The 18,280-nt window shown below is 29.2% G+C and overlaps 1 protein-coding gene across 3 annotated transcripts in view; it reads left to right on the top strand.

The window, feature by feature from the left end:
- The first annotated feature begins 689 nt into the window (after positions 1-689).
- The window catches only part of LOC111631941 (L-galactose dehydrogenase-like), a 24,285-nt gene continuing 6,694 nt past the window's right edge, over positions 690-18,280 (top strand). The window contains exons 1-10 of one of the 3 annotated variants that reach the window (XM_023376283.1): positions 690-916; positions 1,046-1,163; positions 3,067-3,187; positions 3,567-3,703; positions 4,433-4,594; positions 8,725-8,855; positions 10,857-10,959; positions 11,028-11,159; positions 16,517-16,602; positions 16,670-16,756. In XM_023376283.1, coding sequence (XP_023232051.1) covers positions 3,109-3,187; positions 3,567-3,703; positions 4,433-4,594; positions 8,725-8,855; positions 10,857-10,959; positions 11,028-11,159; positions 16,517-16,602; positions 16,670-16,756 — 917 coding nt within the window. In that variant the 5' untranslated portion in view covers positions 690-916; positions 1,046-1,163; positions 3,067-3,108. Of the gene's footprint in view, positions 917-1,045; positions 1,164-1,522; positions 1,542-3,061; positions 3,188-3,566; positions 3,704-4,432; positions 4,595-8,724; positions 8,856-10,856; positions 10,960-11,027; positions 11,160-16,516; positions 16,603-16,669; positions 16,757-18,280 lie in introns of those variants that run through there. The other 2 variants (XM_023376282.1, XM_023376284.1) reach the window with 2 other exon arrangements.

Raw genomic sequence — 18,280 nt, 5'->3', positions numbered from 1 at the left:
GCCACTTTGTGGGAGCGCTGATCTGACTTTGAATCATAGTTCAAAGCTTCTTGCATAATGTATGGTGCCCGTTTTTACATATTGCGCCTGCCTTTTGTATAGTCTGCGGGCGTCGCTGATGTATAGGATTGTTTGTATTTGATATGAAATGAAATGTGTTGTCGGAAGATTGCTAGAAGGTTAATTACACATTAATAAGTAAATAAAATAAACAAATACTGTATTTTTGGTACAGTTGCACTTCAGAATGATGCGGTTGGGATCTTATAAGAGCTGTAGACCATGTTCATAGGAGCAAAAAGAACCAATGATTAACATGTGACCTTTACGCTTGATTATAGCTCCCGAAATCAGTCTATCTGGAATTTTGGACACCCTAAAAAGTGGGGTAAAATTTAAAAAGTCAAAATTTTTGGAACTATTTCTCAAAACTGCTAAAAATCGACTGTTTTTGACCTTTCTAGAGACGGCTAACAGAACACGCGAATCGCAACCTTTCACTGACTACTTCCGGGGAGCGATCGGAGTAACGATGCGCGCTCCGCTAAGCCAATCGCGTGTTTAACAGGCAGCCAGATGGTCAAATATTCTAACGATATTTACAGATGAATAAAAAAAAAAAACGTTCGATTACTACAGAGACCAACTGTTCGTGGGCTTCGAGTAGACCAGTTGACTGTTGATGGAATACTTGATTTTATATAGTTGGGATATGGGGACTAGCCCCACCTGTGCAATAAGATGCTCGCTATCGCTCTCACTTCAGCACCCGACTATATGTTTTGCAGAGATCAAGGTTCACTATCGCTGGCCTTGACCGACGCGAAGCGCGGAGAATAGGCAATAGTACTGAAGCGCGGAGAATAGGCAATAGTACTGAAAACTTTGGAGACGAATATCTCGAACGCATATACAGGTGTAGTTCCTTTGACTTTTTTGCTCGTCTAGGGGATCGCAAATCCCTCATTCAGAGCTGCAATCTTGCTGTATATTTTTCAGGAATTTTGAAAAATAGATAAGTTATTTCTCTCTCTCTCTCTTTTAGATATCGCGGTTAATATGGAGATTATTGCGTAGTCTCATCCTCCGAAGCTTTTTGCTTGACCATACGAAATTACTCGCGGAAAGAGAGGGAAATGCCTTCCGGTGTCTTTTAACTTAAGGTAACTGACTCCTATTTAGGCATTAGAGACGTGGAGAAAATCAGAAAACTCCACATAGATAAGTTATTTCTCAATATATACATATTTGTAACTTTTAAAAATAGTAAACAGATTCTGCTACTTTGAAACCGTGCTAGTAGTTATTAGTAGTAATTCAAACTCAAATTATTATTGTATTTATTTTCAGGCACTTGGCAATTTTTATCATCAAATTTTATTTAGTTGATTAAATAAAATTTGTCAACTAAATAAAATTTGATGATAAAAATTGCCAAGTGCCTGAAAATAAATACAATAATAATTTGTGTTTGAATTACTACTAGTAAACAGATCTTTTATTGAAATGTAAAGCTTGCCATTTATTCATCATATAAAATGGTATAAAGTGTAAATAAGTGCTTCTTTATTTTGCTCAATTTGACTTATCTTTAATACTATATACTTTTAATGTAAAAAGATTGGTAGATCATTAATGGGTATGAATAAATCATTGAAATAAAGATGATAGAATAATTTTGAATTTGTATGAAATACTATATAATTTGTCAATATTAATTTTAAAAATATTGGCATGTTGTATTTGTTTTATGGTATTTGTCAATGTCTAAATGTTTTAAATACATGTTAATAATGTGTATTAGATAGATACCATATAGAAAGAGTTAATGTTTCAAAAGTATAAACCATCTTTTTTTAAATTCATATATTAATAAGAAATTCCTAAAATTATATGAATATATTGAACATATTTTACTATAATTTTAGGAATTTCAATTCATTTAACATGTATGTGTGTGTGATTCATAGTTACTGAATATCTGAATATTCCTTGAAATGTAGATTCATATTACTGTAAAACTTAGTTTTATTAAGTTTTTCTGTAATTAAATTAAATATAATTCCATATGGATTATGAAGGGAAAATAAAATATTTTTAATATCTATCAGACTTTTAATTAACCATATGGTTCTAAAGCTTAAAATTTATAGCAATAGAAATATATTTAATTTCTTGCAGAAAAAAAAATAAAATAATTTTTGTAATAATGTAAATTTATGCTTAAACAGTATAAAGTAGTTATAAAATAAATATTTTCATAAAATTATTAATATATTCCTAAGTTACATGTAAATATTGAAATCTATCAGCACATGAGTTTAAAGAGTAATGTTTATACTTTTAGAAGAATATTGCAGTAGCTTTCTTTTCATGTAATATCTATCTAGATACTTTAAATACAAATTGGTGTATGGATTATGCTCATTACAAATTCATATTGATTCTTGCTTCTATTGATTGATTTACTGATTTCAATTCCACTAATTCATCAATTTTCATTATTGATCCATAAATCTTTACATTAAGATGCTTGATTTGTTTGTGTTGATTATTAATACATACAAAACAGGTCACATAGAGCAAAGCACACAAGATGCTGTTTACATTTATCAGTTTATTTGACCAACCAAATTTTGTTTCACCAATTTATAAACTCTGATTTAAATAATAACTTATAGATTATTATAGTTAACATTTTTAAAACATTAAAGACATATACTTTTTATAGAACAATTAAAGCTGTTATTATAACACTGTTTGACTAGTCATTAATATGATATCTATCTATTGCACTTTACTATTGTTTTAATATCAGTACACTATAGATAGATATCATATTAATTAATTTAATGACTAGTCAAACAGTGTTATAATAACAGCTTTAACTGTTCTATAAAAAGTATGTGTCTTTAATGTTTTAAAAATGTTAATATATTAAACATATATTATAATATATGTTTTTAAAACAAATATATATTATAATATATATTTAAATAATAATAATAATAATAAGTATTTTAAAATAATTATTGAATATTAACCTTTTTATTTTGTGAAGTCTAGGGATCAGTAATATTGAAATAAAAATTAACATAAAATTGAAATATGGAAAAATTATTACAAGAAAACATGATTTACAATGAACTTGGAAATACTGGAATGAAAGTATCTCTATTGAGTTTTGGTAAATATTTTATTCTTTTTGTAAATAATAATAATAATTATCACTATTTTAATTTTGTGTATCCAAATAATTTACTTAACAATTAAGCTCAACAACCTGTTAATGGGACAAAACCAAATTAGCATTTTAATACAAATAACAACTGCTAAAATCTGGTTTTTTACTATTTCTGCTGGTTTTTGATTTTTAAGCTGGTAGTTTATTTTGAATTTTAATTATGATAATGTAGTTTTTCTCCAATAAAACCTTTAAATCTTTTCTGAATTCTCTTTTTGACTAGAAATTAGTCTAAAATAGTTTCATTATAATATTTGTTTTATTAACTTTAATTAATTTCATAAGTTTTTAATGTTAATTAAAAATCATATTTTGTTTGCAGGAGGTTCTCAACTTGTAAATAATACTAATGAAGAAGAAGCAATAGAAACTGTACATGAAGCTCTCTGCTGTGGTATTAATTATATTGATACTGCTCCCTGGTATGGATTTGGAAAAGCTGAAGTTATACTTGGAAAAGTAAATATACAGTATATCATTTTAAAGTCATATTTATATTTTTAAAACTTCATTTTTCAATGTTTTAACATATATTCTTATATCCATACAAATACAGTCAGTGATGCTTTGTACTTCCAATTTAATTCATTCCAGGAGTCCATTTGAACTCTGAATCATTCAAAGTTCAAATCAGTTTTTCCCATTAGAAATAATGGAAAGTGAATCCATTCCCTGATCCTAAATCAGTGGTTCTCAACTGGGGTACATGTACCCCTAGGGTACAAGAATAAATTGAAGGGGTAAATCTAACTTTCATTATAAAATGGCATATGTTAATCAATTTACTGTAAATTATTAACACAAGAAACAAGAAATGACAAAAACTTGCTTTAAAATATCCCAGTAGGAACACCGCTTTCCCTTTTAATAGTCCAAACAACTTGTTTTANTGAGGGCATCATTTTTAAACACAAAAAATTTTAAAAAATACACGCGTTTAAACACGCCGGGGGTTCTATATAACCCCGCGCGCGTAACCGAGGGTTAAAATTTTTAAAAATGTATAATGAAATTTATCAATTTTAATTTATTTCATTCATAATATATCATTAAGGGATGTTTTATAATAAAATAAATTTAAAATATTGAATTGAGAAATATTTGTGTAAAAGTCGTCATATAATTAGTGAAATATAAAAAATTATATGAATAGTTTATTATTTTTATTTATTATATATTTACTTGTAGGCATTGAGGGATGTACCACGTGAGTCATATTATTTAGCAACAAAAGTTGGACGTTATTTACCACAGAAAGAATACATGTTTGATTTTTCATATAAACGCACTCTTTTGAGTGTTGAGGAGAGTTTAAAGAGAATTGGTGTTGATTATTTTGATGTTATCCAGGTAAATACAGATTATCTAAAAATTAGATTAGACGTGAATTTAATTTTTCAAGTTAAGCAATCAAGATTACAATTTCTAAATAATACAATAATTTCATAGTTTTATAAGTATAAAATAAAAAGCTAAATGAAATATTTTATATTTTAACGATACATGTAATTCTGTATAATAGTCAGTATTGTCATAAATTTTATGAATTTACATATCAATATAAATTTCAAAATTAATATTTTAAAATTATGATTAATAAACAAAAACTATTTTTTAAAATTTAATTTTAAAAAAATTTATATTTTTTTCTCTGTAAAAGTGATTTTAAAAAATGCATACAACAATTACATTTAGTTTTTATTTATTAGACTGCAGACATTCTAAAAAGTTCCTAGTGCTTTCAGGCTTTTGTAGCTCATTCCCAGGACTGCTACAAACTGCCTAAACAAAGTTTCTATTTAATTCATTATTATTTATGTACTTTATTTTAATTCATTTATTCTTAATGTTTTATTTTACATTTCATTGTATTTTGTATTAATGTATAATTTTTGTAACCTGTACATGTATAATTTAAATTTCTGTGCATATGCAGGACAAACAATTTTGAAAAACCATTAGTTGATGTTTGGATTCTTTTTCTTGAATTCAAATGTCTTGTTCTCTGGAAGCTCTAATAACAATTCTGCCAGAAGAGGACAGTTTCAGACAGTTGAAAGAACTTGCAAAATAAATCTTTTTTTTTTTTTTCTTTTTTCTTAACATTAACAGGTCAAATCTGGACACAACAACAATGAAAGCAGGTTGTTTTTAGTGATGAGGTAAAGTTTGAAGTCTGCACCAGAGGCAATAGAAAAAGTCATTAGAAAGCGAGAAGAGGCATTCCATCATGATTGTCTACAGTGCACTGTAAAATTCCCAGCAAGTGTTATGGTATAAGGTTGCATGTCATCCCAAGGTGAAGGAATTTTGTATTTCATTGAGGAATCAGTAAATGCAGCAAAATACCAACAAATTCTTGAGGAAACTTATTACCATCATTAAAAAATTTCAATAGCATGGACATTTTATTTTCTAGCAGGATGGTGCAAGTTGCCATATTGCTAAATCACCAAGGCTTGGCTGGCCCAACATAATAAGACCACATTAAAATGTTCATCAAGCAGTCCCAACCTTTCCTCTATAGAAAATATGTGGGTAAAATTAAAAAAAACATTGAGAAAAAGTCCTTAAATTAATTAAATTAAGGAATGGTGTGGATGGGTTTAAAGCAAAAAATCAAGCAAATTTGGGGTGAAATTACTTCAAGTGAATGCTTGGCTCTTGTTGATACGATGAATGATCTAAGAACTCTGTTATATAAGCCAAAGATGAAATAACTAAATATTAATGTACTGTCCAAGGTATTAATTGTTAGAAAAGGCTTTGTCCAAACTTTTTTCAATTGTTCATAACTTTTTTGTGTTATTAACATAAAAAAATTTTTTATGTAAAATCTTCAGTTATAATAAAACTTTACTAATATAAAATAATTATAGGTGCACAAAATTTTTCTGTTTGATATTATTGAAGGATAATCTAGAGCAAGGGTGGGCAACCTTTTTTATAACATGGGCCAGAAAAATTTTACTTTTTTTCCGCAGGCCTGTAGTAGTTAATTGACACCTTCTTGTGACCTGTAATTTTTTAGTCCGCAAATATGAAATAAATATAAAAAAAGAAATTAATTACTACATTTATTTCTCTTATCGTTTTCAAAAAATTACAAACAATTGGAAAAATAACTATTAATCATAAAAATACGTGTATAAGTGAAAAAGTATTTATTTAATGTGACATCTGGTGGTGCAAAGATTTTGTTAGCATTTAAATATCTGGTTCAATTTGTGTGGTACTTAAACATGAGTTGTTTTCCAAATGCTTATCGGTTATTTTGGTTCTGTACTTAGATTTCAAGTAATTTGTCTTGGAGAACAGCTATTCACATCGATATGTTGAGCCAAATAAAGAGTAAATATATTTCGCATTATCAAATAAATTTGGAAATTCTTCAGCTGACAGATTTTTATAAAACTCATGGACAGGTGTAAAATTAAAATTTTCTTATAAACGTACCCTCTCTTTGAGATCCAGTAATTCCATTTGAAATTTTTCTGGAACAGTTTCGATTTCAGTGATGGAAATGGGCGAGTTAAATAATTGAAAATAAATATTTTTCTTGTCGAAATGTTGAAAACATCGATCAAATTCTGAAAAAACATCTTTGATTTTTTTAACAAAAAATTGAAGATTATATTTGTCACGATAATTAGATAATGGTGGAAAATGAAAAAAATTATTTTTCTCTATATGGGATTGCCACAAATGTAGTTTACTTCTGAAAGCTTTAATATGTCCATATAATTGTGTCACATCTTGATTTTGCTTTTGTAAGGCTTCATTTAAAACATTCAAGTGTCCTGTAATATCAGCAAAGAATGCTAGGTCTGACAACCATTTCTCCTCATTTAATGCTTCAATGGGAATTCCTTTCATATCCATGAATAGTTTAATTTTGTGTTTCAAATTATATGGTTGCTCTCGAGAGCCAACGGACTGGCAATAATATTGAACATCTGTACATTCACTTTCAAGATCAATTAGCAATTCTCGATGACTTAGTGCTGATTTTTTTATTGTGTTTATGTAGTTGGATACGATAGACATTACATTTTCTAATTGCATAGCTTTTTCACATTTTCTTGATGGATGACGCAATGAGATATAAATAATTTAGAAAAATTCTGTTCTCCCACTTTTTGTTTAAATAAGGAAATGACTCCCTTATTGTTTTCTGTCATTGCTGCCACAATGCTTCAGAGAATAATATTCAATTTAAACTAGACGAATTACATCAAAAAATATTTATTTATAATTTATTCTAAAGATCTCACGGGCCGGGGGTTGCCCACTGTTGATCTAGTGATTGATTAAAATAACATGCTATCCAAGGTTTTTTATTGGGGTTGTGTATATGTATTTATCTATATATATAATCGAGATGGGTTGATAATAATAATAATAATAAGCGCAGAGCCCAAATGGCTAGGAGTTGAAAGTTGAAATTTGGTACACAGGGTACGTCACAAAAGCACACACTAAGAAGGGATTTTTTGAAATTCCCCCTGGGGGAGAGGGATAGGATTAAAGCTTCAATGATGGAAGTGTTAAGAGAAAGCGATGTGCAAGATTTACAAGCGCAGATGCGGTTTTTTGCGTTTTTCATTGCGTTCTAATAGGGTATGTCACGAGAATATACACTAAAAAGGGATTTTTCGAAATTGCACCAGCGGGAGTGAGTTGTTAACACTTCCCCCCCTGGGGAAGTGTCCTTATGTAAGCCTTAATCCTGTCCATCCCCCCCGGGGGAAGGACAGGATTAAGGCTTCGACAATGGAAGTGTTAAGAGAAAGCAACGTGCAAGATTTACAGATGCAGATGCAGTTTTTTGCATTTTTGTGGGATATCGAACATATTTTTAGACCCATCTGAAAATTCTCTAATTAGTCTGGAAACATGGGGATCTAATTCTTGCATTCTGTAAAAACGGGTAAGATTGGCTCTAATGTAATAGTCTTAATCTTCACTATCATTACTTTTTGCCTGAGCAATGCTGGGCTTATCTGTTAGTATATATGTATATATATATATATATATGAATAATTTTAGAATATTTATGAATCATATTGGTTCAAAAATTAATATGTCCAGCATCTTAACCATATTCAGTTTTTCTGTTAAAGATGCTGAAGCTACTTTACCTGTTTTCTTGTTGTAATTTTCAGTTTGTTGTTCCATTCTCTTATTTTACATCTTTAAACTGATCTATATTTTATTGTTATATTCCTTTTTATTATGATTTAATTTCTTTGTCTATTGAAGAAATTTCTTGTTTACATATAAACATAGTTATAAAAGCTTTTTTCAAGTATTAACATTTTTTAAAGTGATTTTAAAATTTAAGCAAACTAAAAATTATTATTATAAATTTATCTATTTATTAGGAAGTTATAAAGTTTACACCATAATTTATCAAAATTTAAATAAAATTTTTATTTAATTGTGTTAATAAGTTAAAAGACTAATTATTTTTTATATAGGTTCATGATTTAGAATTTGCTTCCAATCCAGAAATAATTATAAATGAAACTTTACCAGCTCTCCAGAAAATTAAAGCAGCTGGAAAAGCTAAATTTATAGGAGTTACAGGATATTCTCTTCAAGCTTTACAGTTAGTTTAATTTTTTTTAAATTAATATTAATTATAGTAGTCCAGATGATTTATAAAATAAAGATGTGCAAAATTAGATTCAAAATTTATCAACCATTAATTTTACACAAATTACATGTGATTTCTCAATATTTTTAACTGATTTTACAAATGTATTTATCTAAATGTATAAATTTTTTAATAATACTCAAAGGCCACAAATATTTTATAATTATTAAATAATATTTCTGTTATATTTGATAATATTGTCTTTTATTTCATTTATATCATATGATACTAAATTACATTAATTTGTGCCAAGATAAAATCTTACAATAGTACTATTTGTAATTAAAAAATACGATAACTCATGAGAAAATTTTTCAGTGTAAAGTTTAATTAATTTTCAACTTTATTATGCAAAATTACCGTATTTACTCATATATAAGACAAGGTTTTTTTTCATTTTTCATTGCTTCAAAAAATATGCGCAAGTGAAGGATTCTTTGCATTTTTGCAATAAATTTTGTGAACCATGTGTTTGCATTTTTTACCAGATGCTCACCCTTGTGTTTAAATACAAAAGTATTTTATCTGAGTCGTTTGAATCGTTCATGTGTATTGTCAGGAGTAAAGATGAAAAGCAATAGGAAAGCAAAGCTTTTGAATTGAATTCCAGTTTGAAATTCCAAAATCACACGGGAGCCAATATAAGTTTTAATCCATTCCCCATGTGAAAACAGATGATTATTCAGAATTCAAATCAGAATTCAAAGAAACACATAAGTGTAATTGACGGAGAGTGGATTCAACTGTTAAGAATTGGCAAAAAAGGTTCCCAATTGTCCAGCTTTACATAAACAAATTATGTCATCAATTTTACAAGATTTTTCCTTAAGGTTTAAAATGCCAGTAATTTTTGCAGGACAATGTGTGCATTTACATGCAGTTGACATTTTATTTGTGATTAAACAAAATAAAATTAAATTGTATTAGTAAATCTAATTTTCTTTATTTTGATCTTTAAAGTTACACCTTGTCCTATGTGCGAGATCATCTTGTAAGTGAGTAAATAAATACAGTAATTTATAAAAAAATTTGTATCTGTAAAATTTGTAAAATTAAAAATTGTCACATTGTCAAACTAATCAATGAGAAAATAGGAATAACACATTAGATTGCATTCTTTCACTTTTGAGAGGAATAAATGCTCTTGTACATACTAAGAAAAACTTGCAAATCATATTCCAGTGCATTGTGTAAACATCTGAATTGTTGACAAATTTTATTGACATGTTTTTGGATGTGATAAAATGTCAGCAAGAGTCATATTGTGTAAAAAAGCCTTTAGCTGATCTGAAAGGCTCTCATAATATATGAAAGAAATGATTATAATTTTAAAATACTGTAATAGAAAAAGCATTTGAAAAATGTAATTCAATTCACTTTGAAACTGATATAATTAAATAAAGTTAAAAATTGATAGAGGTAAAAAAAAGAAAGCCATATATAGTATTCATAAAGAAATTAAAGTAAGAAATACAGCTGGTTTAGTTGAATATAGATAATTGATAATGCTCATGTTTATATACCTTGGTTTTATTCCAAAACTCCACATCAGCATCATAGAATAAAATAGAATTGCAGTTTATACATAACTTAGTTATTTTTTATTTCATATGTAGTCAGTTTTTTGCTTTTATTATTTAAGGCAATACATTAATAATGATTATTTGGTAAAAAGTCTAATAGTATTTAAAAAATTTTACTTTTTAATTATTTAATCTTTTGTAAAAATAGTTTTATTAATAAATAACTAATAAAATTCTGAATTAATTTTACTGATTATTTCTATAATCTAATTCAATAATTTATTATTGTAGTAGACTTATAAATAATTAAAATAACCACAAACTTTTAAGAAATCTTTTATTGATTTAAATAATTTTATAATATAATAATAATAATATAATATATTACTCTAAAAATATATATAACAAATATACTTTTATTTGATTTCAGAACTGTTTTAGATAAAAGCAAAATACACATTGACACAGTTTTATCATATTGTCGTTGCACACCCTTTGATCAGTCATTATTAGAATACTTACCTTACTTCAAGGTAATAATATTTTTAAAATTTAATTTCAAAATACATTTATGTGCTTTAAAATAATTTTTAAATTATAGGCAAAGAATCTTGGAATTATAAATGCAGGTATTTTAGGCATGGGATTATTGACAAACAGAGAAATTCCTAACTGGCATCCAGTTATAGAACCAATTAAAATTTCTTGTAGAAATGCTGCTTTATACTGCCAGGTAATACTAAGTTTTCTTTTGATCATGACAGGCCTTAATTTCTTAAGACTGTTATAAAATATTAACTTAAATTTTGACATCATACACCTTAATTATTATAGAACATAAGTTTAAATTTGAGAATATTGTTATACAGTATTTGTAAATTTATAATACCTGAAAATGTTTATCTGTGCAATCTCTTTAATATGATTTATTTATTTAAATTGTTAGGTAATTTATGCAGTAATTGCCCTAGAATTTTCAGGAGGATGGTGAAACAGAACATTATTTTAGTGGGGCAAATACCATATTATCTGCACCATTTTATCATCAAACAAACTAATTTTTAAAATTTAGTGATTGATTTCAGTAAAATATATAAGCATAAAAAGCATTTAGTGAGAATGTGTAATAACTTGGCAATCAAACAAATCATATTTAAAGAAACCTCCCAAAAATGGTCAGAATAGCTGAACTTGAATAAATTATTTCAGGATGGATGGGTAGATAGGCAAGAAAAACAGGCAAATGTTCCACCCTAGTGCAATCCATGAGTTCGTGTAAACAAATTAAAGAATCATTAATTAAAAACATTCATTACTAAGGAAATGGCTAAATATGAAGAATGATAAAACAGTATTATAATTGAAAGGAATTGAGATTGATTAGCTTGTATAAAAAAAGAAACTAATTTCTAAAAGAAAGTTTGAATTTCTTATATATAGAAATTTCATCAGGCATTTATATGCTTTAATTTTTGTAATTTTAAATTTATTTTTTATATGCATTTATTATTACTTTATCTTGCATAAAGATAATTTAAGCCTAAATTAATGGTAATTAGTATTATTTTATTTGTTTTATTTCTGTTTTATTGCATTATTTATTTATTTTACTGGGTCTGTTGCTTCATTGTATAAGGGTTGGCAAACATTGTCCTAACAACATTGCTTGCCAGTTATACTGTAAATAAATAAATAAATAACATATCTCTATTATGCTAAATTTGCCACACAAAGTTCACATACCAGTTTTCACTTACAAATACTTATGCCATTTGAAAATTCACATTTTCAAATAAATTTATATTGGACTTAAAAGATTCTATATATTGAAAAGTATAAGTTCTCCTCTGTTTTATGACTTGACTTAATTAACATCAAATTTCCAGTTTATTCCCTTCATCCATGATTTAATTTTTTTGTTGTTTTTTTTACCAGTCCAATGAAACAAGTGATTAATAATAACTCATCAGTACAGTATGATTACAGTACAGCCTTTTAAATAGCAAGTAACATTGATTTATGAAAAAAAATGACTGTGTTCATTCAAAACTACTTTAACATTTGCAGAAATCTGTGAGAAAGATATTTTTAATGTGACTGACAGAAATAGAATTGTAAAAATAATATAGATTAAATATACTGCTAAGTGGATTTGTATAAAAGTATTAAAANTTGGCCGGACTGTCAGGTGTGGTCATATACGTCATTCATCTTATGACGTAAATCGTCCGCATAGTCGGTCGTGCTATGTGGACTATCAGGTGGGGTACTGGTAATTAAATCTGTGGGCAATCGTAGTTCTCTTCCATAGTTTGCAAAGGGTGGCATCACAGACGTACTTTCATGGACCGCGCTTCGGTATGCCAACAAAAATGGTCGAACGTGTTTGTCCCAGTCTCTTTTCCAAGTCTCTATGGCTTTTGCCAGGTACCTTTCCAATGTCTGATTAAATTGTTCCACCATCCCGTCGGACACTAAATTATAATATTTGAATTATTTTAGTAAATTAACTTAAATAAAATTAAATTTATTTGCAAAAACAAATTAATGTTCTAAATGATTTTGCAAATCAAAATGAGGAGGAGACAGTATTTTCCATTTAAGAATGGAGCAGTATATATGAGTGGTTAAACAAAACAAAGCTAAAAGAAATCTGATTTTTTTTTTTTTTTTTGTTAAAGATTGTTCGAAAAAGTAGAAAATATTTTTTGGTTCCAAAAGATTAAAAAAAGTAGCAAAACCTGGTGGAATCACTGTGTGTACTCCCTGAAATGCAAACTAGCATGTATTTGCATGGGACCACATCCAGTTAAAGGAGTGGGCATCCTTAAACTTTAATCTTTATTTTCTGAGTATAGTAAAATGGTCTGCTAAAAACAGCTCTGAATTGCTCTACAATCACAGGTCGAACCCATCTTTGCTTACTAAAAGAAAATCTATTATACTCTAAATAGAACATTTATTACAGTACCACTTTTCATTGTCCAAGTTGAAAGGTGTAAAAAGCAACCATTATTGGAATTAGGGATATTTCTTGGGGTTGTGAAAATAATTTACAATTTGATTTAACAAATTCTGGTAAAATTTTTGTTCACTTTATCGTGTGAAAATTAACATTGTGACTATGTCACTTTTCCAGGGCAAGGACAAAGTTTGCTTTACAGGTGTTTGTTTTAAGGAAAGTTGACTGTAATAGTATAAAGTGCCAATTAATTATCACTTTTTGTTTTTTAATTTCATACAAAACTTGCTCATCAAATAGGTAAAAAAAAAGAAAATTGCTAATTTGAATGTATACATCATTTAATGATTTTGTTTATGTTGTGCTCAATATTTTAAGTAATATAGACATAGTTAAAAGTCAAATCTCACTATGTATCAGATAAAAGAAAATTATTTTTCTCACAATCAGAATATCACAGAAAATAATGAACTATCGAAAGCCACAAAGTAAAAGTACATATTGAAACATCTTACAAAAAATAAGCTTGAATTTGATAATTTTGTAAAATGTTGGTTCTGACCTAAAATAAATCCGTAGATGAGTGATGGATAATGATACTTTGAATATACTATTAAAAGAATCATACTATTAAAATATACTATTAAAAGTATCTCAATCTAGACACCAACCAATGCCGAATTCTATTAGGTTAGACATGGATAAAATACTAAATAAATTATGCATCCAATTTGGCACTAGAGGGAGGTGTTATGTGCCATCTCTTAATAAATCAACCAATTTGGAACTAGATGGCACCTAATGCATCCCTCTAATGCCAAATTGGTTGCATAATTTATATAGTAATATAGCCATGTCTAGCCCGATAGAATTCAGCATCAGTATCTAGCTTTATAGTACATAGGGTTTAGCAATGTTGTTTGTTTGTATCTCAATCTCTTATGGCAGTATGAAAATCACTTTAATTTGTTGGTCAATTTTACATGATAAATTTATTATGTTAAATATAACAAATTATATATGAACACATAAGAGGTACAGTACATAATACTGTTACGAGCTGTGGGGCTTGGGATATAAATTCAGAATACAGTTTACCGAAACTGACACTCTTTAGATACACTAACAACAAAAACTATATCTCTCGTTAAAAGAAAAACATCTCCAATGTTCTTTTTTTTGAATTGTTCTTTTTTGTTTTGCCACTCTCTGCACCATGGTGCTAGTTTCCCCCGGAGCTGGCGTGACACTGCTGTCCTCTTAAGGCATGCTTGTCCTGAGCATCGTTAGACCCATAGTACCGCACCAAATGATCCAAATGAACAATCTTGGGAGCAGTTCTTGACCTCTTCTGTATTCGATAGGTGACATTGTTGATTCTAGTCATGACACAATATGGCCCATCCCACTTCGGCTGTAATTTAGGGGACTTCCCCTTGCTGCGCACAGGATTATGTAACCACACTAAGGAACCCTCTTCGAAACCTTGATTGTTCGCCTTCTGGTCATATCGGGTCTTCATCCTTTCAGACATTTGTTGGCCGGACTGTCAGGTGTGGTCATATACGTCATTCATCTTATGACGTAAATCGTCCGCATAGTCGGTCATGCTATGTGGACTATCAGGTGGGGTACTGGTAATTAAATCTGTGGGCAATCGTAGTTCTCTTCCATAGTTTGCAAAGGGTGGCATCACAGACGTACTTTCATGGACCGCGCTTCGGTATGCCAACAAAAATGGTCGAACGTGTTTGTCCCAGTCTCTTTTCCAAGTCTCTATGGCTTTTGCCAGGTACCTTTCCAATGTCTGATTAAATTGTTCCACCATCCCGTCGGATTGTGGATGATATGAGGTGGTTCTGGTTTTGTGAATACCCATCACACGGTATGTCTCCTGAAATATTTGGGACTCGAAATTCCTGCCTTGATCACTGTGAATCTCTAAGGGTACTCCAAACCAACAGAATACTTCATGCACTAATTTATTGGCTACAGTTACTGCTTCTTGTTTGGGAATGGCAAAGACCTCTGGCCATTTAGTAAAGTAGTCCATGACAACAATGAAGTACCGGTTTCTATTTTCACTTTCAGGAAACGGTCCCGCAACATCTAACGCTATTCGTTCCCATGGGGCTCCAACATTGTGCACCCTTAACACACCTCTACTGTGAGTTTGCGGTCTCACGGCTGCGCAACTGGTACATCTGCGACACCATTCCTCCACATCATCACAACAGTGGATCCAATAAATCTCTCGTGGATCTTCAGTAAGGTCCTCTTCACCCCCATATCTACATATGCGACAAACCTGGACATACCCCTGATTTTTAACGAGGCACAAGTTATCCATACCACCCATCATCAAGAACACCTGAGAACTTTGGAAGCGATGGAGATATTCAAAGCAGATCGCAAATTAACCTGTATCGATTTTAAAGAAGAAATGAATCTCTCAACAGCTTGGCAATATTTATTTGATGACAAATCATAATTTGTTATATTATACACGTGATTATTATAGGATCCGCACGTCATATCCCCACTAGTAAAAATTATTTTTTTGAAATGGCACGAGATTGCCTTCCATATTTTGAACATCTAGAAGTGGAGCACGTTCTGGTTTAAAAACATTCGATTATAAGAATCCAGTTACAGCAAATTTGGCCTGAAGAAGAGCCCAGGAGAGGGGCATCAAAAGCGTTTGCCAACTTATATTTGTATTTTTCATGCCGGATATTGGTTACGGAGTGTACATTTTTTGTCATAGTCTTCAAATTCTTCAGTAATCTAATTGTTAATTACAATTTTTTTTAATGAATAGAAAATGATCTCATTTCCTTTAGTAATTTAAAAGTGAAGTGTATTTAAGGTTTACTTACTTGTTAGAATTTGCATATGCAAAATTATTGCAAATAACTAAGATTTTCTGTAACCTTTGGTTTATGCATAGTTTTTACATTAGTGAAAGTAGCATCTTAACTTATTTACTTGTTATTACAAAGATTGCTTTTTATTTTATTTTATTTTATTTACTTATTTGTGTATATAATATTGATTTTAACATTAAAATTTTTTAGATAAAATATTTATTAGTCTTACAAAAATTAATATTGAAATTTTTATCTCAGGAAATAGGGATTGACATTGCAAAACTTGCAGCTCAATATGCATTTAATGTACCAAATATTGATACTCATCTAATTGGAATGTCTAAGTAAGTTACATATAAAATTACAAAATTATTTAAATATAATTAATTTTTTAATTACAATGTTTAACAGGCTAAGAGACTTAAGAAACAATTTGACTACATTAAACAATAAACCAACTTCTGATGAAGAAGATGCATTGAAAGAAATAATAGATCGGTAAGACATTAGCAAAATATTTTAGTATTGAGCTGTATAAATCAATATCTTTTAAAGAATACAGATCCTTACTTGACCAAATGAAATTTATCACTGTTTCAATGAATAGTTAGTTGAAATTAGCAGTTTAAACTTTGCTTTAAATATTACTTGCTAATTTGTACATGGATAATTTTAAGCCAAACAGTCTTGCTGAAATGTTTATATATATGTATTTATCATTTTAATTGTTAAGGGAAAAAACATCTTACTCTTTCTGTCCTGTGGCACTAATGAGACTTTTTTAGGCTTCTTTATGGGAGTGGCTGGATAACAAGGAATGTAACTCAATATTTCTAGGATAGACTGCCATGAAAAATTCTTGGGCTCTCTGCCTCAGCCATCCAGCTGGCTTAAAGCAATAGTTACAAAAAAGATAACTTAAAATAAAAGAATGTCTATTTATCTCAAGAAAATGATAACTATAACAAAAACAATAAAATTTCACATATTATAGTCAAAGTATATTTAAACATGTCTTCATCATCATCATCATCTGGTCTTGTGCAAAGTACATTGGGCAGCAAGTTCTTTCCAGAGAATGCAGCCATTCACCATGGCCTCAGTGCAATCCTGAGATGGTGTCAAATGTTTAAAAAGGATTTAAAAATGATTAACAAATTTTTTGAGGTCAGCCTTCTTGTTTCCACCAGAAGGTATTCACTATAATGCAGTTTTTGGATGTTGATGGTTTGGAATTGAATTTTTGGATGCAATCTTCTGCTATTGACATTTGCTTAAGGAGAGAAAAAAGCGACAAATGAAACTTTACGACATTAGGAAACTGTAATTTGAGTGATTCATTAACTGCAATTGAATAAGCCAATATGATTTATTTTTGAGCCAAAGGACGTATTCATACTTACATATAAATAGATATATTTTGTGATATCAGCAAGAAAAAGTATATAATAACTGTACATAATATAATCAGTCAAAATTGTATATAATAATAAGTTTTCCCTAGCAATCTTTGTAGGATTCATTAGCATAAAATTACATTTCATACATTGGATAATTACTAGCTGAATCAATGTCTTTAGTGAACTAGAATAATTTTTTAATAAGGAATCCTCTCCTTTATCCATTTATCATAAATACACAATCAATAATCTATATCAACGGTGGGCAACCCCCGGCCCGCGGGCCAGTTACGGCCCTCGAAGAGTTTCTATCCGGCCCGCGAGATGTTTAGAAGAAATTATAAATAAATATTTTTCGATGTAATTCGTCTAGTTTAAATTGAATATTATTTTCTGAAGTGTTGCGGCAGCAATGACAGGAAAAAATAAGGGAGTCATTTCTTTATTCAAACAAAAAATGGGAGAACAGAATTTTTCTAAATTATATCTCATCGCATCATCCATCAAGAAAATCTATGTGCAAAAGCTATGCAATTAGAAAATGTAATGTCTGTCGTATCCAACTACATAGTGCTGTTTTTATTGTGTTTAAAGTCACTTAGATTTTACAAATAGGTGAGCC

This window comes from Centruroides sculpturatus, unplaced genomic scaffold (genome assembly GCF_000671375.1).
Source record: "Centruroides sculpturatus isolate CEXI.00-Female unplaced genomic scaffold, Cexi_2.0 scaffold666, whole genome shotgun sequence".
NCBI classification, from domain to species: domain Eukaryota; kingdom Metazoa; phylum Arthropoda; class Arachnida; order Scorpiones; family Buthidae; genus Centruroides; species Centruroides sculpturatus.
The sequence above is the reverse complement of the archived record's forward strand: the minus strand, read 5'-3'. Positions and strand labels throughout refer to the sequence as shown.